Source organism: Ostrinia nubilalis, chromosome 23, assembly GCF_963855985.1.
Source record: "Ostrinia nubilalis chromosome 23, ilOstNubi1.1, whole genome shotgun sequence".
Classification (NCBI taxonomy): Eukaryota; Metazoa; Arthropoda; class Insecta; order Lepidoptera; family Crambidae; genus Ostrinia; species Ostrinia nubilalis.
Genome location: NC_087110.1, coordinates 5,972,412 through 5,994,373, shown reverse-complemented (window position 1 = coordinate 5,994,373; position 21,962 = coordinate 5,972,412). Strand labels below are relative to the sequence as shown.

The window sequence follows — 21,962 nt, the reverse complement described above, 5'->3', positions numbered from 1 at the left end:
TTAACTCAACACTTTTGTATTAAATATCTAAGTAAATATTGTGCTGTCTTTGACATCAAACTATAAAATTATTCTAACTCCTCTTTCCCTATTAACATAATTGTTGTGTCGTTTGACTGTGATGTTTGTTGTTGTTTTAGGTGGTGGTTTTAAGGTTTAAAAAAAAAAAAAAAAAAAAAAAAAGGAAAAAACTGCTGCATTATCTAAAATATTACTGAAGCGGACTAAAGTATGTGTCTCCTTAAACACTTGACATTGGCAGAATCACCGCGGCAATAAATCCGCGGGATAGTCCAAAAAAAAAAAAAAAAAAAAAAAAAAAAACCATTGAAGCAGAATATTAATAACCCACTCAATTTTATTGTTTTTAAACTTTTATTAATTTTTACTGAATGGTAATTTTGTTGAATAATCTTCATCAAAATCGAGAATCAAGTATCTAGATTGTCGTACATTGTTTTTCAAAATGTCGCTGATCCAAAACTTGCCATACAAAGATTATCTTGCTGCCTTGGCATTACCGAAAGGAAAATGCGAAGTTATAGCTGATTTGGCGAATTTAACGTAAGTAAAACCGGCCACAGCCATATGTGCCTTATGTATTTGGTGTAGTAGTTACCTCACCCGAATTTGTTTTCAGGATATCATTTACCGATAACGAAAAGCCTGGCGAGGTGTTACTGAAAACTCTTGACAGGCGTGGATACTCATTAAGCCAGTACAAGAATTTCTTGGTATCTGCTTCTCAAGTCAAAACTATCATTACTTACTACCGGCCGCAGACGAAAGTGGCTATTCTGATCGCCAACGACAAATATCAGCGGCTCTCGAAGTTGGCCACCCCTTCTATGGACTGTGATTCTCTCGCTGCGAACTTGAAAAACTTGGGATTTATAGTGGTGACCATAAAAAATACCCACAGCAAGGAATTGAAAGAAATATTGAGCACCGTAATTCAAGAAATACCTGAAGACTCCTATTGTAAGTTGTTATTTTTCATGGTAAATTTTTATTACTTTCCTCAATGACTCATGAAATTATAGTGATTAACAATTAGCACAGTTCTAAACTGTATGGAAGTATTACATTGCTTTTGATAATATACCTTAATGCTTACTTAATTATTATAAGTACTCATTATAATTGACAACGTAAATAAAAAAATCTATAATAATGTTTTGGTCCATTAGACCATTTTTATTGAAAATTACGCCTAATATCTCTATCTCATTTCCAGGTTTCGTATTCCTAGCTGGGCACGGCATAGAACTTTGTAAAATGGCGTGTTTGCTCGGCATTGAATGCCCCACCGAAGACATTCAGATTGACCACTGCCTCACAGAGAACTTCATCATAAAAGAAGCGGCTAAAGTCAAACCAGAGCTCTGTGTGCTCATAATGGACGCGTGTCGGTTTAATTTAGACAGGTAATAAAATGGATTTTAGGCAATCATCATCATCATCATCATCATTTCAGCCATAGGACGTCCACTGCTGAACATAGGCCTCCCCTAATGCTTTCCACGTTGATCGATTGGTAGCGGCCTCCATTCCAGAACCTTGCTGCCCCATCGGCCGTCAGTTCTGCGTACTATGTGCCCTGCCCATTGCCACTTCAGCTTGCTAATCCGTCGGGCTATGTCAGCGACTTTAGTTTGTTTACGGATTTCCTCATTTCTGATTCGATCTTGCAAAGAAACACCTAGCATAGCCCTCTCCATAGCATTTACACTAAAAGGCTGGGTTGCACCTAGGGTTGCCAGGTCCAAAAACACAAAAGCCGGACTCTGTGCTTCATTTGGCCGGACATTTTACCCTAAAAGCCGGACATGTCTTAGTGTCATAGCTCAGGAGTGAGTACTATATAATATAATGCGTGCGCTTTATATTATTCTGTAACTCGACTTTCGCCTGGCATTGCAGCCACATAAAAAGCCTAACAAAAGCCGGACAAGACCGTAAAAAGCCAAACATGTCCGGCTAAAGCCGGACACCTGGCTACCCTAGTTGCGCCATCTTACTTAACTTTGACAAATGTCAAAAATCTGTAAAGCTCCATACAAAAAACACCAGTTATTGTTAAAGTTATGGTCAGTTAGGTGGTGCACTCAACCTTAGATATTTTACACTATGGCATAGTTGATGACTACAATAATTTTGTTACAGTATGATTGATAAAAAGTTGTCATGATTATGCTTTTTAAGCTATTTAACCTCTCAACCCGCAAGCGGTAGCCGACTACTGTGTAACAATTGATTATTTGTGTCTAGATTCGCGGAACTTGAAGGATTAAAAATCACATTAGATATGAATGTGTTTGTGTGTTTTGTTGTGGTTGTTCAACCTCACCTAGTGTTAAAAAAAGATATTATTTCATTGCAGGACATCAAACCCCAAGATCTTCACTTCTATACCAGATTCCGAAGACTACACGACATTCAACAATTTGCTTATTGCCTACTCCACGCAGTCGTCGCACGCAGCGTACGAAGTCTTGGAAATTGAATGTTCGACGACACTAGACGACAATGTGACGTACGAATTGAAGACCGGTGATTCTGCGAGGATTGTGCCTGGAAGTAGCCTGTACGTGAATGCGTTGTGTACGAGACTAGGCGATGATTTGGATGTTAACAGCTTGCTGGATAAAGTTCATGGTGGTACGTACATTTTAAAATAAAGCCCGGTCGCCGAACCCGTAGAATTTCGTCCAATGACCCCAAGCTACCCATCCTTATCGTTCGCGCGTAATTATGTTGCTGTCGCGCTCGCACACTCACTGCGGCCGCCCGTCGCACAGTCTCGACAGCAATACATTTACACGCGAGCGATAAGGATGGGTAGCTTGGGGTCATTGGACGAAATTCGAAGTGCTCGGCGACCGGACTATACCTATTCTCACTGTTTAACAGCATAAAGTCTGTAGTCTGCTGGGTGTCTTATAATATGCAAATGACGAATGATACTAATAAAACTCAGATAAGAACAGAAAATAGTTCTTGATATTAGCTCTTAGCACAGCTCACCATTACAGTATTTTGTCTTAAAGATTAGCATTTGCTTGGCTATAGTAGCCACTGTTTTTAACAGAAGAATATTATTTTTCAGATGTTGAGAATTCAATAAGGAAGCAAAAGCCATTGAAAGTTCAATGTGGGGTAGCAAAGAGGTCCCTGTATGACCCTGTCAAAGGTAATACATTTTTGGTTTTGAAATGCATGTTTCGAAAGATTGAAGTCACACGAAGGATGTTTTAGATCGTTTTAATTCTTAGTGAAAACATTAGTGTATTTTAATCGTTATTATGCTTTGGTTTCAGGTGATGCAGCTGCAACCTTAGCAAAAATGAAAGAAGTTACTGAAAAATTCGAAAAGTGTGTTGTGTTTTGAGGTTGTCCCTAAAGTAGATAGTTTTAAGCAATTATTGGTGCTATTACATGTAGGTACAAATATATTAATTAAATGTCATGATAGATGCTATGTCTTCAAAAATGTTGCTCCAAATGTATTATTATTTTTTTTTTTTTTCTTCTCTTATATCCGTGGTCCCAGCGGCAATCTGTAGGGAACTACAATAATCCACTCCTGTGTCCGTTTGCACTGTTCTTTGTCATGGGTAGGGTGGAGTCCAGTGACTCAGTTGCCCTCAGTGATCATGGTTTCTCAACTGTCATGGAATCTACTAAGGAGACCCCTGACACTAGCTCTTTGCAGTCTGCTGAATAGGAAGCCTTCAATGGTCATGAGTTGTTGTACTGAAGAGTTTGGATGATTTGAAAGTCTATCCTTGTAGCGGAGTGTGTGGCTCTTATTTCCTCTCTGACTGTGGGCAATGGCAAGTCCTGATAGATGAGCTTGTTGCTGATATACCATGGGATTTGGTAAATCAAACGTATGGCTTTTGTCTGAAAGCGCTCGATTATGTCGAGATTGGAGTTGGCAGCTGTTCCCCACAGCTGTATCCCGTAGGTCCAGATAGGTTTAAGGATGGTTTTGTAGACCATCATTTTGCTACTGGTGTTCAGCTGTGACTGGCCTCCGACAAGCCACATCATGTTTCTTAGTTTGGCATCTAGGTGCTTCCTCTTTGTCCATATATGCTTTCTCCAGGTTAGCCTGCGGTCCAGGTGCAAGCCCAGATACCTAACGTCCTCAGCCTGAGGTATTTGGATACCATTAAGTTTGACCGGTGGGCAGGAGTTTCTTCTGAGAGTGAAGGTTACATGCACAGATTTTTCTCCGTTCGCTTTAATACGCCATGAATGGTACCATTTCTCCATTTCCGTCAGGCTTTCCTGGAGATAGAGTGAGGCCGTGACTGGATCGTCGTGTGTTGCCATTGTTACCGTGTCGTCAGCAAAGGTGCCTGTGAATGTATTTGTAGTTGTTGGCAGGTCTGCGGTAAACAATAGGTACAGCACGGGCCCCAAAACACTACCCTGGGGTATACCGGACGCTATGTTGCATAGGGCAGAACAAGAGTCTCCTGATCTGACTTCGAAGCATCTGTCTCCCAAATACGACCCAAGTATTTCGTAGAACGGGCATGGGAGGTTCTGTTTCAGTTTGTACAAGAGCCCTTTATGCCAGACCTTGTCGAAGGCTTGACTTATGTCCAAGAACGCAGCTGAGCAGTATCGTTTCTTTTCCAGTGCTTCTGAGATGATGTTTATGGTTCTGTGGACCTGTTCAGTAGTGGAGTGTCTTTCCCGGAAACCAAATTGGTGTTCAGGTATCAGATCACCGATGTGGGGCTTCATTCGTTTCAACAGAATTTTTTCGAATACCTTCGACATCAGCGGTAGAAGACTAATAGGTCTGTAGGAAGATGTAGCGTTTGGGGGCTTACCGGGTTTGAGAATCATGATAATTTGAGCAATCTAATCAAATGTATTATGATTTTGTAGATTTTTTAGTTATAAAAGGTGTATGTTTATGCTTGTCAAGCAATCTCTATTCTTAATTTACTCTACTAACTACTACTTCTGAATTAATTTTGTACATTTTTATAATAAGTTTAACGATTTTAATGAATCTGTGATTGGTTCACTGAATGTATAACAGAACAGTAAACCTATTTTTATACAATAACTATTTTAATAAAAGAAATATTTAAATATAACTGAATTTTATTTAAAAATCTGGGCTAACTGACTGGTTTGGACTTATCGTTGGAAGTTGACGGATTATATTTTTTTCATTAGCGACTGAGGCTGGAAATGGTTAACTATGTTAACCCACCAGCTGTCTTCAACTCCTTTTGTGAACTCTCTAATAAATCTGTAGTTTAATATGAATATCTTGTCTTGAAATTCTGGTTGTGTTCTGTAACAAGAGAAAAATACTGTTTTTGAGAAATCTATAAATTAATATTGGGATAGTTAGTATCTATAAAGTCAAAGTCAACATTTCTTTATTTGTTTAGACTAATAAATAGTTCTTACAAATCGTCATTTTGCTCTTAAGGAGCCTCTACATGTCTCATAATCTTTTTACCCTACCAGTGCTTCGAGACCAACATTTGGCAAGTGTTGAGAAGAAGCGCCGCAACAAACTCAGTCACCACTGTGTATAAAATAATATTGGGAGGTTTTCTATAAGGTTGCCTATAAGGCACCACTGTCGAGTAAGGTCCTAGAACTCGCTAGTGGCGCCATCTTGTGAGCGCAATCAAGGACACCCTCTTTTTCAATATGTAAATAATAAAGTTGTTGCAATGGATCACACATTTCAGCTTTATTTAACCAGGATTTAGATAATAATAAACTTTGAAATTACCCTAAGGAGATGGGGGGAAGATCTCCAGAATCTTGCATATTTTTGAGTCCCTTCAAGACATGGTAACACATAGTGATCTCCACCCATCGCTTGTCTGATTCGTCAAAAATAACTCCAACCTGAAAATACAGAAAATGTCTTATGACATAAAGGAACTTTCAAAACATCTCCATCGTCTCTTTTTTATGTAAAAGCATGTTTTTCTATTTAATTAATTTGTTTTGCTGAAAAACTATTTTTTCAATAAGTCAATGAACAATTTTTATCCTGTACATACTTAGTTCTTTGACGATGATTTTAAATAATTTACTCACCTGATAAGGAAAAGCGTAGAATATGTCTTCCTTCTGAATACTCAGTAGCTGTCTCTGTGATACTGACAGCTTCGAGACGGCATTCTTTAATGAGGCAATGGCATCTTTGTCGACTAGACCTTCCAGTGATTTGAAGTCACTGTTTGTTAGGGCATCTGAAACAACCTGACGGAGTACATCAATGTTTTGGTTCTTGTTAAAACAATTTTGAAACAAATGGGATTTCAGAAAAGCAGCTAAGCATAGTTTTAGAAAAATAAAAACTACTTCTTCATGTGATATCAAAACCACTTCACTGCTTTTAATCATAAGGCAGCGGTAGGCTTGAAAATAGAATAAAAACTTAGGTAAGATGATCTATCTAAACTTAAGGTACAGATGGCTACTTAGCTCTTTATAGTATGGATATACTATCTCGTTATTAAAAAACATTGTAGGTAGTTACCAAAGTAAGTAAATAATCAAGAACGGGAACAATGTTCTCATTCTTATAGGTCCAATATTTAATTAGTTCTTATTGGAATTCTACATGAATTGTGATGGAAATGGGATGATAATGAATAAAAATCAGGTAGAATAACAAACCTGAACAGCGTGTTTTGATGCTTCAATAAACTCATGTAAGCTGAACTCTTGGTCAAAGTATGGTCGTATAATAAAATTTGAAAACATCCAATTCTTAACAAACTTGATAAACGACGGCCATACGATTGGCGGGAACTCCATGAGAGGCGGCAATTTCCTCGCTTCTACGCGGTCTTCGCAGTAATTCCTCAATTGTGTAACAGTACATGATGAGGTTATGTTTAGTTGTTTTGGTAAAGATTTATAAACAATTCTGTCGCAAAGCCTAAAAGACTGTCTTGTTAGCACTTGCCTTATAGCTAAATTCATATTTTATTGATGTTTTGACAAATATTAACGACTATATTAACATAAAATAGAAAGCAAAACATGAATTAAAACTTCTCACAAATATTTAAAAACATGTTGTTTTCTATTGTTCACAACTGTCAAAATTCTGCATTCTTATTGGTAAAAACATTTTCTAATAGATTCTGATTGGTCAATGAACTCGAAATTTTTAAATTTGTAACTGAGAACAATGTGTCTAGAGCTGCCAACAATATGTATCAGAATCGAAATAAATATCGATTCTCCAGGCACAAAATAAAAATCGATTTAGTTTTTATTTTAAATGAATACTTAAAAAAGTATTACTATTATTACTTAACCTACTTCCCCCTAGCCCAAGAGAGCGATTTGAATGTTTTTTTTTATTTATAAAGCTTGTACATACATAATTTTTATTTTTATTTTATTAATTTACAATAGGTATAGTTTAGTTAAGTTGTTAAAAGTTAATACTTAAATAAGTTACATCGCTAATATTTTTTAAAATACAATTTAAGTTTTCAAGTCCACAGAGAGTTTGATAAACGTGTACCTGAATGAAAAAAATTCTTCACTCCCTCCCTCCCTAATAAAATTATTTCTGAAGAAGGAAACTCTGTTGTCTGTTCTAGAAGATTTTCTGGCAAAATATTTATAAATAACACTGAGCCCCGATTACGGTAACTTTTAACGTCTACAATCCAGACACGCTTCATCGATTCTGCGATACGATTGGTCAAAACAGCTGACGTACGCTGTTGAATGACCAATCGTATCGCAGAATCGAGAAGCGTGTCTGGATTGTAGACGTTAAAAATTACCGTAATCGGGGCTCTGGGCAGCACCTACTATTGAACATAACATAGCAATAGGAAGAAACAAGTTTGTCTAGCATAAATCCTCGAGTTTGTGGCGACGCCACTACAAACTAGTGACCAACAGATGGCGCTGTCACTACTTCACTATGGCACACTCCGCCGCTCATACAAACCTGCATCGCGGTGACGGAGTTTTATATCCTGCCAAGTATATATAGGCAAACCAAGATGGTGTAATTGGACCTTGGTCCCCGAGCACAACACCCGCTCGGAAGGAAGCACTAACATCTAGCTTCCTTATTGTGGTTGAGCATCATATCCCACATTGGTGACCCCGACGTGATTGGAACGTGACCTTCCATCCACCACCATCTTCGGCATCAGCCTCCGCCATCCTCACCATCTCCGCCACTCCGTCATCAGCTCCAGTCTTCAACAAGCCAGCATCCAGCCTTCAGGGACCATCGCAGATCGCAACCGACCTTCCTGGTTCCTCGGCAGCAAGCAACCGTCACTTCACTGGTCACGGGTACAGCTCTGGCCCAGCTCCACGCCCGACCATCGAAGACGCCTCCGCTCACTATCCCGACTCACCGTGGATAGAGCACCGCAACCTGCTCGTCTCGACTCACCGCAGACTTGAGCACACTGGCACTTGTAAGCTCATCACGCACAGACTGCTGAGCTCATCCTGACGTCATCCACCTCCGGTTCTTCCGGGGGGAGTGGTGTGGCGACGCCACTACAAACTAGTGACCAACAGATGGCGCTGTCACTACTTCACTATGGCACACTCCGCCGCTCATACAAACCTGCATCGCGGTGACGGAGTTTTATATCCTGCCAAGTATATATAGGCAAACCAAGATGGTGTAATTGGACCTTGGTCCCCGAGCACAACACCCGCTCGGAAGGAAGCACTAACATCTAGCTTCCTTATTGTGGTTGAGCATCATATCCCACAAGTTTGGTATTAAATGATTTCCCACCAGATTGTTTAAATCGATTATGAAGATACGGTACCCCATCACTTTAACCGTCACTGTCAATCAGACAGCAAGCCAGCTGCAGCTGTCACTCTGTCAAACAAAGCATCTGAAAGCAACCTCGAAAATAAAATTGCATCGGATTGTTCGGTTTAGATCTGTGTTTTTAAGCTAATTGTAGCCACAAAGGTAACATTTGTGACTAAAGTAATCATTCCTCCATCAATATGGACGACCAAGCTTGTCCGCGTTGTAAGACAACGAAATACAGGAACCCGTCTCTGAAGCTGATGGTAAACGTGTGCGGTCATGCCTTGTGCGAGAGTTGTGTTGATTTATTGTTCTTAAAAGGTAGCTATTATTAATAAGCAGTCAATTGTTGTCTTCCTTGAGTTACCACATCCACAAAAATCCCCTGTGTCATAGGAGCATGGGCCTCAAATACAAAATGTTGGGAGTGCTGCTAATGATAAGTTCATATTATTTTCTATTTTGTCAATTGGTTGTACTTAAATATATTTTATGTTTTAGGATCTGGCTCATGCCCCGATTGCAATGTGCCACTACGCAGAAGCAATTTCAGAGTTCAACTGTTTGAAGACCCTATGGTTGAAAAAGAAATAGACATCAGGAAGAGAGTTCTCAAAGACTACAATAAAAAGGAAGAGGATTTTGCCACATTGCGGGAGTACAATGATTATTTAGAAGAAATTGAGACTATCGTCTACAATTTGACCAATAACATTGATATTGTGGGAACAAATAAGAGAATAGAACAGTATAAGAAGGATAATAAAGAACTGATCATGAAAAACAAAGCTAAAATAGGTATGAGTGTGAAAAAAATACATATACATATCTTGTAAAATTTCTAGTGGTTTCTAACTACTATTGCAAAATACATTTCTCACAGAACTCACAAATGAAGCTATGGCAAAAGTAAACTTATTTATTTATTTATTTATTTGAACACCAACAAGGTTACATTGAGGCTTCACAAAAGTAACTATAAAAAATGACACTTGTTAAATGCAAACTTAATTATAGGTGAAAACATCATGCGTTAGAGACTAAAGCACATAAACTTAAACATAAAACACATTCAAGGTTTTTTCTTAGACCTATTCTGGCTTACACTTATAATAGAATCATACCATGAATGTTTTGTATAAAGACCTTGAATGTGTTTAAGGTTAAGTTAGGTACCAATGTACTGCTCACTTTAAAGGACCTATGTATCATTTACAATGTCTTTACACATAAGCCACCATAGACAAAATTTTGGTACTTATGAAACCAAGCATGTCCGCGTTGCTGATTTAATCTTTGCTAAATGGTACACGTTCAGCAGTGGACGTCCTATGGCTGAAATGATGATGATGAAATGGTACTAAAACTAAGATTTGTCATTATTTCATTGGCAGGTAGAGAAGAAATAGAATTAGAGGAGATACTAGAAATTGAAAAGCAGATGGAGGAGCTTCGTAGAGCAGAACTAGTCAGGATGGAGCAAGAGGCCAAGAAACAGAAGATACGGGAGAAGGAAGCACTGATCGATGAGTTGATGTTCGCTGAAGGGGACGCTAAGGACATATTGAACACGTTTGCTCAGACGATTGCTAGTAATAAACAGGAGGAGGCTCTGCCTCCTATGCCCAAGGTAAGTTGAGTAGATTTCACTTACTATAGTAAGTAAGACTTCGTAAAATTCGTTAAATCTAAAATACTTTTAGTGCTGCATACTCACACACGGTCGCTTCTAAATGTGTTGTACTGTAATTAAATTAACTGTGATAAAATAAAAAAGTATATTTTTGATGGCATGTTTCCATAGGGTCCATCATAGACCACAAGAGTCACAGCATGCACCATTTAATATTCCATACATATCACACCTATTTGAATGAAATACATATAAAACTGCAAGCACTGTTCTTATCCACATAATGTTCAAATATGAGTCCATCTACCAGTTTTAACAGAAATACTACAATTTTATTTTCTTATTTCAGATAACCCAGTTCTCAACCGGAGTCAAGTTCACCCGTGGCTTAGATCAGAACCCGATGGTGACGATCGAAGAAGGTCCTCTGTACCGATACGAGGCGCCTCCGATCCCAGACCGATGCGGGCCCGACCCACCGTCTCTGCAGGAAATCAACACGCAAGGGTACCTGCGGCATGTCAAGTTAGTATACATTTATTTGGTACGGTTAAAAGTCCATTATAAGGATTAGCAGCTGATGATGCTCGAGAAACACTAGTTACCCGGGGTTTCTAAGTACCAATTTGTATCTACTATATCTATAAAAGCGAAAGGTCACTGGACTCACTCACTTATCATGAAATCTCAGAAACTACAAGTGATAGGAGTCTCCAATTTTACATGGGGGTTCCTTTTAGAACGTAGATGCTCACTAAGACGGGATTTTGCAAAATCCCTAAGGGGGTAAAACGGGATCCACCTAGTTATTCATAACAGCGACGCCTGGCGTGAGCTCAAAAAAGTCGTGTATTCGGTACTACGTAAATCGGTTGCAATTTTGAGAAATGAGTTCTTTGTATACTAAATAATCGACTGAAAATTTCCTTGTAAGATTTAGAATGTGCTGCAAAAGTTTTTCAAGAAAATGCTGTAATATTATTTTCCTTTAACACTTCGTTTTCTTACAGGCGGGAAACAGAAACAGAAATGGCGGGCGGCTACACATCGCAGCTGCCGTGCCTACGCGCGCTCCAAGACGCTTTGGCCGGACTATACCACGCCAGCTGACCCGACCCACTACCCACCATAGTACTGGACTAGTATCACTAAACGCGTAATTCACGCCCGTATTCACAAACATTACTATGAGGTCTCACAGTGCGCGTGGACGCACAGAACATACGAACCAGTCATAGAGCTCTATTCAACGCTGTGCGTTCGATTTGCTGTTTTACTTAAGCAAGCATCGTTTGTGAATACGGGCGTCAGTATAGGTCGCGCAGCGAGAGTTGAGGCGAATATGCACTCACACTGATGTAATATTAGAATACAGAACACATAACACATAACACATTACATTCAAGTACTAATATCGAATACAGTAATACACTATAAGGTCTAGGGGTTAACTTAGTCAGTGAGGTATGGGAGCGGCACGGGAGGGTAACGTCAAATGTCAGCGAGACTTCAGATTTGTATGCTCTGTCACATCGTAATATATCACCCCCCCCCCCCCCCCCCCCCCCCCCCGTGCCAGCAGCAGACAGCACTTGGCAGTCAGATAGACTACGCAAGTTGTCAGCGCGGCAAGCGTATACAGATAAAGCCTGGTCCGTGAGCACGTAGAATTTTGTCCAATGACCCCAAGCTACCCATCCTTATCGCCCGCAGTGAGTGTGCGAGCGCGACATCAACATAATTACGTGCTCACGGACCAGGCTTTACAAATCTTTGTGTTGATCGTCTCAACTCTCGCTGCGCGACCTTTATCACCATAAATAGTACTGCTGCATAATCGATTACATGAAATGTGGCTCATAATAACCAATAGGGTATTTGCCACCACCAATCAATTGACGTACTTTTTAAAACTCAAAACGAGACTCTCCCATAGATTTTGTATGGCAATACTAGCCAGTGACGTCACTATTTTGTCAACTAAATTAAGCTATTTTATTCAATGAGGGCTATCGTTTTTATACTTAACAGTTGGCACCCCTGGCGATTCACAGGACTTTACTCTACAGTGGCGCCATCTTGATGAGTGCAATTGCAATATCCCTACCACTTTAGCGCTCACCAGTTGGTGCCACTGTCTTCGCTACTAGCAAGTGACAGGACCTTACTCTACAGTGACGCTAACTGGTGAGCGCTAAAACGAAAGCCCTCATTACAATGCAACCAAAAACTTAATTAACAGGTAATTTAAAATTAATTAAGTTTTTAAGACCAGAATGAAGTGCCTTTTTATCTTTTTAGTTCATATTTACGCAGTTGGTTTTAAAGTTGTGCTTTGGAATTATTGGGGAGTGGTGGCAAATACCCAATTCCTGAAACACCTTGTCGCCAAAAGTGATCTTATATGCGGCAGTACTTTCATATACATAGCGCTAATGGGTTATGGGCCTTATTAGATTATTTTCGTTCGATAAAAGCAACAAAATAACAAATCCTTATAGCAATAAATTGATCCTACACTATGTATGAGTAAGATTTTCCTAAAGTCCCTAGTCTCATCATTACTTAAAAGGTATTTAGGTATAGTCTAGTCTGCGAGCACTTAGAATTAGGTCCAATGACTCCAAGCTACCCATCCTTATCGCTCGCGCGTAATTATGTTGCTGTCGCGCTCGCACACTCACTGCGGGCGCCCGTCGCACAGTCGCTACAGCAATATAATTACGCGCGAGCGATAAGGATGGGTAGCTTGGGATCATTGGACAAAATTCTACGTGCTCATAGACCTGGCTTTAGTTATTTCTTTGATCTATCGTTTATATCAAACTCAGTACAGTCAACGTCAAATAGTTCGTGACATCCAAAGTAGCCAAAAAGTTCGCAACGTTCTTTGTTACAATGAGGGTTTTCGCGTATGAAAGATCCGCTAGATGGCGAGACGTGGATGTGGGGTCTGACTGCTGCGTGATTGGTGGATTTTGACATATCTGTCAATGTCATGTCAAAAATAACCAGTCATGCAGCCTTTGGACCTCGCGTCTACGTATTGCCATCTGGCGGATTTTTCATTCGCGAAAACCCTCATTGGAATAAGGTTGAGTTATCGACTTTTTTGCCATTTTGGGTGTCACTAACTACTTTACGCTGGCTGTACAGCATTTATATCTAACTTTACTTTTCCATAATTTTCTTATGTTCAAAGCAATTAAAATATTAAGACACGGGTCTTAACACGACCACGGCTGCAGCATCGCAGCCGAAACGTCAAGCCGTGAGTACATAATGTAACTCATTAATAAACGTCGCGTTAAGACCCATGTCTTAGGCTGGGTTGCACCATCTTACTTTAACTTTGACAAACGTCAAAAATCTGTCAAACTCCATACAAAAAACGCCGGTTATCATTATAGTTACGGTCAAAGTTAGGTAGTGCAACTCAGCCTTACTATTTAAATTGAAATGGAACGCGAAAGTTCAAAGCAATTGTTTGTTTCTTTCTTGTACGAATAACTGATTGCATATCTGTGATATAGCAATACTTTTTAATATTCTGTACATATTAGAATAAAATAAGTACGCGAGTAAACATTTAAGCTCGCGGAAAACTGTATTTAATAAATTGTCAAGTCTGAGGTATCTTTAGCTGTATCTTTAAGCAATTGACAGAACTAGTTGTTGAATATGTATTGTTTTTAAAGTACAACCCGATTGAGCTAATTGCTTACCTCGCTGAATGCGACTCCCTCGCACTCATCCGAATACCTCCCCGCGTTTGCCCCATCCAAACCAGTGGCCTAATGCCCATTTACACCATCAATCCCTAATTTTTAATTGATCCCTATGGTAACACATAACAGGCATTTTGTTTTCATAAGGGTCACTTAAAATTAGGGATTGATGGTGAAAACGGGCATAATTCACGTAGGTATTTTGACAGTCAAGATCTCGCGACGTTCAGAAGTCGTCCCATTGAAAAACAGTTTTAAATCTTTATTTACAAGGGTCATTTTTATAGAACGATTACTCGATAGGATCGCAACTTAGTGATTTGTTGTCATTGACGTTTTGTTACGTCGTCCCATTGAAAAACAGTTCTAAATCCGTATTCATAAGGTCATTTCGATAGAATGGTTACTCGATAGGATCGCATTCAGCGATTTGTTGTCGTTGAAGTTTTGTTACGTGAATGAGGCTACTGAGTGTCAACGTGACGTCACGGCTGCAAGGTGCGCAGTTAACTGGACCGGGTTGTAAAATGTATGTTTCCCTTAAAATATTGCAATTTCCACAATCGAAATGTGCCCTTATGCGGATGAAGCTAAAGCCGTTTTTGTTTTAATTTATTCCATTTTACCTTGTTATTTTAAAATCAAGGCACCGAAAATCTGTGCCAATTTAGTACCTACTTCTTAGATGTAAAAAGTTTTGTTTATAAATAGGCTCTCGAGTTGTTTTTAAGGTTTTTTTGTTGTAACGTGAAGTGTTGGTTGGTTGTTGAATTAATAAAGTAAGAATTGAGTCAGATTTGGTATTTTATTTTATAATCCAATTATTTAACTAACTGGCCACTGATGGAAATGTAACGCAGCTTTAGTGCTTTGCCGTTATAAGTATTAAGGCTGGGTTGCACCATCTTACTTTAACTTTAAAAAACGTCAAAATCTGTCAAACTTCATACAAAAACCACCCGTTAAACTTATAGTTACGGTTAAAGTAAGATGGTGTAACTCAGCCTTAGGGTTTCAATATCGCTAACATAAGGCATTATTAATTCCCAAGGGGTTGAAAAACAATAATAAAATCGTACAGTACCTAATTATATTCCATAAACAACAGTAGTGGCGCCATTTTGTTCTTCTTACAAAAAAATAAAAGAAAAACGATTAATCTACCATACTATAACGTGAACGATATTAATTTTATTCGTGCTCTGTACAAATCCTTATAAAACAGTTGAGATTGAACTCCGGTACAGTCACGAGCAAAATTAAAAGTATAAGCCACCACACTATCCTACAATAACAAGTACATTTCATTGCTCGTGACTGTACCAATGCGACTGCGGACTACTCAGCAAATATTGACTTGCCGACAAGTTAGACCGACGCGCGCGGGGCGGCCAGCTATGACGGTCAATTTAGTGGCTTACAGGTTTTAGTGGTCTTGGTAAGCGGCCTAAGCTTAATAGTCTTAAGTAACCCTTAGTTAGGCAGTTCGATTTTTTCAAGTTGTTTATTTAAAACCCTATCAACAGTAGGTACCTACATTTCATTGATCGTGACTGTACGTACCTCTATGTGACTTCGGAATCCGGTCGATTGGCAAATATTGTCTCGCCGACAAGTTAGACCGACGCGCTCGGGGCAATCATCTATGACGGTCAATTTAGTGGCTTACAGGTTTTAGTGCTTTCGGTAAACTGCCCTTATGCTACAGTACAGACAGAAGTACATTAACATTCGTGGCAGATTCAATTCCTTATTCGTTTAGCTGCGTAGGTACCTAGTCAAAATTTATTTTTGAAAGTAACTAATTTTCACCTAATAAAAGCAAGCTGCTTCAAACTGGACAATCCGGAAATAATTCCGGCAAGCCTATCTATGTTTAGCGGTCTTGTAGCCTTTTTACTAATGACAGCAGCCTATATCGATGATTTGCTTACTTGCAAACTGAAATAAAGCTTTGATAGACCTTAAGTATACGATTGTATTCAATAGCTTATCTAATAAAAAATTGGCCAAGTGCGTGTCGCGTCCCGCGCAGTGTTCCGTAGTTGTCCGTCGTTAACACAATATATTTCAGAAGCAAGCAATTACTTCATTTAACGTCACTTTTAATATTTTTTTCTAAGGAATTTTTACTAGTTAAGAAATTTTATAATACTTACGTGAGTTAAATGAGTTACTCTTAAACTAGGTAAGTAATGTATCTTTACCGTTAGAGATTTCCTTGAAAGTTCATGAAAAGAAGAGCAGTATTATTACGAATTTTCCCAGATTTTTCAAGCCAACAGTAGTTTTTCGAGGGAGGGGGAGGACTAAGGATAAACAAACTTACCTACTTTAACACCAATGGCAATATTTAGAGGACAATTTTAAAGTCCCTTTGTCCAAACAGGTGGGTTAAGTACCTACCTGCCTACATCTGTAAACAATTTTGAAAGTCGCATTTCCAACTTGTTTGTCTGTTTGCACTGCCGATAATGTCATCCGTTACGGTCAAAGCGCCGCCCTTCGAGGGTTTAACCAAAGTTCAAACTCGGACAGGAAAGAAAACAATGTACGGAAAAAGTTAAGCGACTTTAACTTTCTTAAAAAATACTTCTAGCTAGATGAACAAAATAATGATGAACATGACTTAACCTGCAGACTACAATACAATATCAAAAAAGGTTTTTTCTTTTAAATAAAAATATTGCAATACTTACTCGTAAGTAGGTAAGTATACCTACTGACGAAATTACTCTATCCTTTGATAGGTGAAATGATCTCATCTTCATGAATTGTAATTTCAGTTTAACTCAATCATCTATTTTATGTATGTATTTATTTATTATATATTTTATATATTATTTATGTATGTAGCATATTTGTTTTTGTTTTTCTTTCCTGCACTAGAAGTACCGCCAAACAAATTTCTTTTCTGCTCAACCCAAAGGTAAACTGGTCGAGAATGCTTTAGTGCATTAAGTTCGCCTTATGTTCAAATTTATTTTGGCATAAAAGTTTAAATAAAATAAAATAAAATAAATAGGTATGTTACAGGTAGGATTCTGTTAGAGTTAGATATGTAGGTAGGTACTTATCATTTATTTTCAGAAAGTTCTTACAAAATAACATACTTATTTTGTGCTCCATTCATGTATTAAAGATGCTCAGCTGCAAGCAGCAGCTGCTATGTTAGCCTAATAAAGCAGATATCAAGCTCAGTAATAGGGTTTATTATTATAAAAATAAATTCAGCCATTTTTTCCTGCCAGTTCTTGACGTTCGCAATTATTACGAGTAAAGGATAATAACATTTTTCCCAATTCAAAACGGTTACCAACAGAAATAGGTCTAAGGAAAATGTAAACAAAAACTTCCTACATTTTTCTCGCTATTTCTAAAAATCCGCAACTAAAACACAATGTTGCCGTTATTTGCGGTACAAGGGGGGCACAATTAGCATGCGAAAACACTGCGATGTCCCGCCGGCGCCCGCGGCGCTGTCTAATTGGCTCTGTGTAAACTCGCCCTGTTATCGGGACGCCGAGGGCGCTGCTAGAATCTGGCTAGTATGGAGGCGGCTTCTGTATTACTTACATTGTGTACGCCTAGATTTCTTAAGCTACCGACAATATTGCTTCATTTCTCTAACATGTGATTTGTGATCTAGGAGATAGATTGATGATTACATTAAGTTTAAAACACTGCGATCCGCGGCGTTGTCTAATTGGTTCTGTGTAAACTCGCCCTGTTATCGGGACGCCGAGGGCGCTGCTAGGGCTCGGTTAGTATAGCGAAAGCTTCTGTAACGTGTAGGGCGGGACATTCGTGAAAGGCGTCTTGGTCGTTTCTAAAGACGCTAATCACTAAGCAGCGTAGGATAGAGCACTCTAGGTTTTTAGTGGGTTCGAGCCCCACATAGCCTGCTGCCTCAGTTTCTGAATACGAGTGGGTCGGGAATATTGAAGTTGCTGAGAATAATGGTTGCAGTCACATTATTTATCAGTATTGTGTCATATTTTATATAATTATCTTTGGAAAGCTTACATCTAATAATCAGTAATGTTCCTGAAGTTGAAGGTTTAGAAAAGCTCCCAAAATGGTACTTCAATAAAATGCAATAAATAAGACTTGCCAAACAAGAAAATGGCAACCGAATTTGTTTGTATACGACGTAGCAGACTTACCTATGTAAATAAAAGATTATTAAACTATACTAAAGCGTTCTCCACCCTGCCATAGCCAGCTCAAATCCGCCCGCCCAGCGCGCTAATATTGACTTCTTATTACCGTACGTTGAACGGATACCGTCAAGTTACGGATACCGTATCACACCGGTCCGGATATTTACGGATATTCTCCGGATATGCAGCTCTGTCGCCGCAGATAAGCGGTATTCGCAATATTGTATGAAGTTTAGAGGGTATTCCGAACGCATTTATTAGAGTAGATGTTATTAGTGAAATGCATGTTTTCTTAATAGAAGTCTTTATTGTTTGTTTGCCGATTCCAAAGATGTTACGAAAATTAAATTTAATAAACGGGTTTTAGAGTGAAGAGTTTGTGTTAGTACCCAGTCGTCCCTATTTGTAGAATAAAGATTTGCTTACCAATTAAGTTGTCCATAACATAGGTCAATTGAACCATTTTACGAGTAATATAATAGGCTGGTCTTTAAAAAAATCTATTGAATGTCATATTAAAACAAATAAATAAGTTAGGAATATTGTCGGGTGAGCAAGATTTTAGATTTTCATAACTCATACCACTCGATAGATGCTTGGAAGTTCCTTTACATCTTGATTCATTGATCGTCAAAATTATTAAGAATTATTGAATGCATTAATTTTTGAGAATAGTGGGGGATAAAACACCATCATGGCTTTTACTAAACTGCACTCATAAGCTCAAAAAATCTTTTGTTCCAACCTGCATGCCATCCCGCCCAAACGCATTGTATAGAAACTTGAAACCCTTTGTTTCCCGCCAGAATGCAATCCAATATGGCCGCCAAACGTCAACGGAACAAACATGGCGGCGTGTTATTGTCCGAATCGTCAATCCGCTCCATTATACTGTCTGGAGTTGGCAGATGCGCTGTCAAAACAAATATTCAGTTAATATTACTGTAATGCTCGTAGCTCGGATAATATGACAATGTTTTAGTACTTTAGTACTGATAGAGAAGTTGCAGGTTAAAGTTTCAGTTTCCGAATTTGAGGCTGCTCTTCTGTTATTTCAATAGCCGAGCTCTTGGTTTAAAGAGAGGTTTCGACTGAAAATTAGTAGGTAGAGAGACTAGTACTTTATATGGTATTTGGAGCCGACTCTACCTATTTAATCTCTCACGTACTTAAGTATGATATCATAAAAATAATGAAATAAACTGTTCAGAAACTAAGGCTGGGTTGCACCATCTTACTTCAGCTTTAACATACCTACGTAAAAATCTGTTAAACTCCATACAAAAAAGCACCCGTTATCGTTATAGTTACGGTTAAAGTTAGGTGGTGCAACTCAGCTTTAAGCTAGACTTAAGTATGATATCTATCAATTCGAGGACAAGTCTATAATATTAATATGATTCAAGTCATTCAAGATACTAACATTTGCCCCTAGCAGAACTCGAACCCGTAACCGCAAGAGTAGCAAGTGTACCGAGCCAGGCATCAGAAAACTTTTAGTTAGAAAGTTGATTTCCAAAAACTGCATCGAAAATATTTACATTATCAGCTTTCATACAAAAAAACGGGTTATCCATCACACATCGTCATAGCATAGACAAATCTCAATCCTAAAAATACTTCATTATCATCATCATTCATCTCAGCCATAGGACGTCCACTGCTGAACATAGGCCTCCCTCAATGCTTTCCATGTTGCCAGATTGGTAGCGGCCTGCGTAAAAATACTTGCCTGTACTAAACTTGCACCAATTTCGTCCGTCTATCAGAAATAGTTTCTGTCTCAAAAACATTCCCAGTTCTATTACCGCCGTAAATTCACCTTGTTTAATGGGATAAACAAATTAATACGCTGTAAAAACTCACAACATATCGGCAGGAGTTTACGTGGATTTTTATAAAGACGGATTGTTTCAATCAGGCGCTGATTGATAGGAAAACACCGCGATGATCGACTTCTGATACAAGCCAGTATTTTGATAAATAAATAAAAGGTTAGTGATGGGAACGGTGTGCAGGTGAGGTTGTCGATATCGATGATTGTGATTTAATTTATATTTCAAACTTGTTAAAATATGCTAATTTTTCATTGATCTTAAGGTTGAAAGTTGAAGAGACTGTGCAATGAGATAGACATAAATTTAAGTTATGATTTGGATATTTAGGATATATGTAACTAACTAACTAAGCTTTCCTTCACAGGTTTAGTTATATTTGACCTTTTTGATTCAAGATTCTGTATCTTTTTAAAAATGCTTCTTTTCTGATCCTAATCTAAAAATAAGGTCTCTTTGTTACTTTAGTTTTCACAAGAAATAAGATAAAAAGTCGCAAACATTATGTGTAACATAAGGGCAATTTTCTAATACAGCAGACGCATTTATCAAAGCTAACCTAAGCTCAGATTCAATTCGTAACGTTAGGGCTTTCTTTTCTTGGATAACAAATTGTTTTAATAACGCTCCGAAAGGTATGTTTGTTACAACGTGTGCTAAGAGTAGAATAGAAACATTGAATTTCTCAGGTGAATAGCGAATTATGTATCTGCCTTTAAGGGGTGAAATGAAAGCAGCCAGATTTGTTCAGGTAATTTTTACAATTGAACCGAAGGAAAACAATATGAACAATATGAAAATAACGCTGACACACCCTCAGGATCAGGACACACCACATCATGTTGTATGAAAATGTATTATTTAAACAACAAAATGTTTTACCTGGAACAATAGTTTCAGTAATAAGAAACACCTGTATAGAATTTCGTAATTTTTACGCAATTCAAATCTGTTCTAAGTCCGTCAAATAAATCTAATTTACAACACAGATTTGAACTCACAGTACAGGACTATCAATAAGTTTAATGGTACCTATAGTTGTTGCAGTGTTGTTCCTGACAAATTTAGGGTTGCCGTATTCTAATTCTAAAATTGCCGGATTTTTAAGGAAAAGTAAGAAAATTGCCGTATTGTATAAAATGTTTATTTGGAAGGTTTAAATTTTAAAAAATACAAGTGATGTATTATGTACTATGCGTATACTACTTTTAAACTTACTTATTTTATTCTTCACTTATTAAGGTTTTGAATAATTTAGTCCAAGAACCTACCCGAATAAAAGTGAAGAATCTACCAAAATGAGGAAATAACGATTTTAGACATTAAAATCTCGGAGATAAGGTTGCATTTTTGGCGTTTCTTTTCGTGGCGCTTCTACTTCATCTATGGTTTACAAGTTTTTGCGTTCCATTAGACGAAATATTTATTTTTTGTTTACTAAAACTCATGAAAAACTCATAAAACTCTACTTTACTCAATTGCCGTATATTTTGATACGGTAATCAAAGTGCTGCCGTATACCGTATTTATGGTGCCTAAGATGCCTGAATGCCGTATATTACGGCAATTGCCGTATTAAGAACAACACTGAGTTGTTGCTATTCACGAAGGCGAGTGAGCTTTACATGTATGTGGTGGCTCGCTACTGTTCGTTTTTCAAAAGTTTTGATAGACATTTTACTTTGTGTGTACGTGTACATGCACACTATCGTTATGTGCATGTACACGTACACACACAAGTAAAGCTCACTCGCCTTCGTGAGTTGCAAGAACTATAAAGTC

At 38.3% G+C, this 21,962-nt stretch overlaps 3 protein-coding genes and 1 long non-coding RNA gene across 4 annotated transcripts; 3 read left to right on the top strand and 1 right to left on the bottom strand.

Annotated features, from left to right (window-relative positions):
* Positions 1–329: 329 nt before the first annotated feature.
* On the top strand, positions 330–3,410 carry LOC135083321 (uncharacterized). The gene is made up of 6 exons (XM_063978056.1): positions 330–564; positions 641–981; positions 1,238–1,427; positions 2,384–2,661; positions 3,110–3,193; positions 3,321–3,410. Exons 1-6 carry the CDS (start codon positions 467–469, stop codon positions 3,389–3,391), a joined length of 1,062 nt encoding a protein of 353 aa, XP_063834126.1. The 5' UTR covers positions 330–466; the 3' UTR covers positions 3,392–3,410.
* Positions 3,411–5,112: 1,702 nt separating this feature from the next.
* Positions 5,113–7,096, bottom strand: LOC135083322 (uncharacterized). Its single transcript, XM_063978057.1, has 4 exons — positions 6,679–7,096; positions 6,094–6,258; positions 5,780–5,898; positions 5,113–5,326 (listed from the first exon to the last, which is right to left on the bottom strand). Exons 1-4 carry the CDS (start codon positions 6,985–6,987, stop codon positions 5,188–5,190), a joined length of 732 nt encoding a protein of 243 aa, XP_063834127.1. The 5' UTR covers positions 6,988–7,096; the 3' UTR covers positions 5,113–5,187.
* A 1,711-nt stretch (positions 7,097–8,807) lies between these two features.
* Positions 8,808–11,841, top strand: LOC135083444 (CDK-activating kinase assembly factor MAT1). The gene is made up of 5 exons (XM_063978187.1): positions 8,808–9,142; positions 9,323–9,619; positions 10,216–10,451; positions 10,804–10,979; positions 11,465–11,841. Exons 1-5 carry the CDS (start codon positions 9,019–9,021, stop codon positions 11,562–11,564), a joined length of 933 nt encoding a protein of 310 aa, XP_063834257.1. The 5' UTR covers positions 8,808–9,018; the 3' UTR covers positions 11,565–11,841.
* Positions 11,842–12,015: 174 nt separating this feature from the next.
* LOC135083445 (uncharacterized) lies at positions 12,016–14,978 on the top strand. The gene is made up of 2 exons (XR_010259608.1): positions 12,016–13,034; positions 13,251–14,978. It is a non-coding gene; the product is annotated as an uncharacterized LOC135083445 (long non-coding RNA).
* Positions 14,979–21,962: the final 6,984 nt, after the last annotated feature.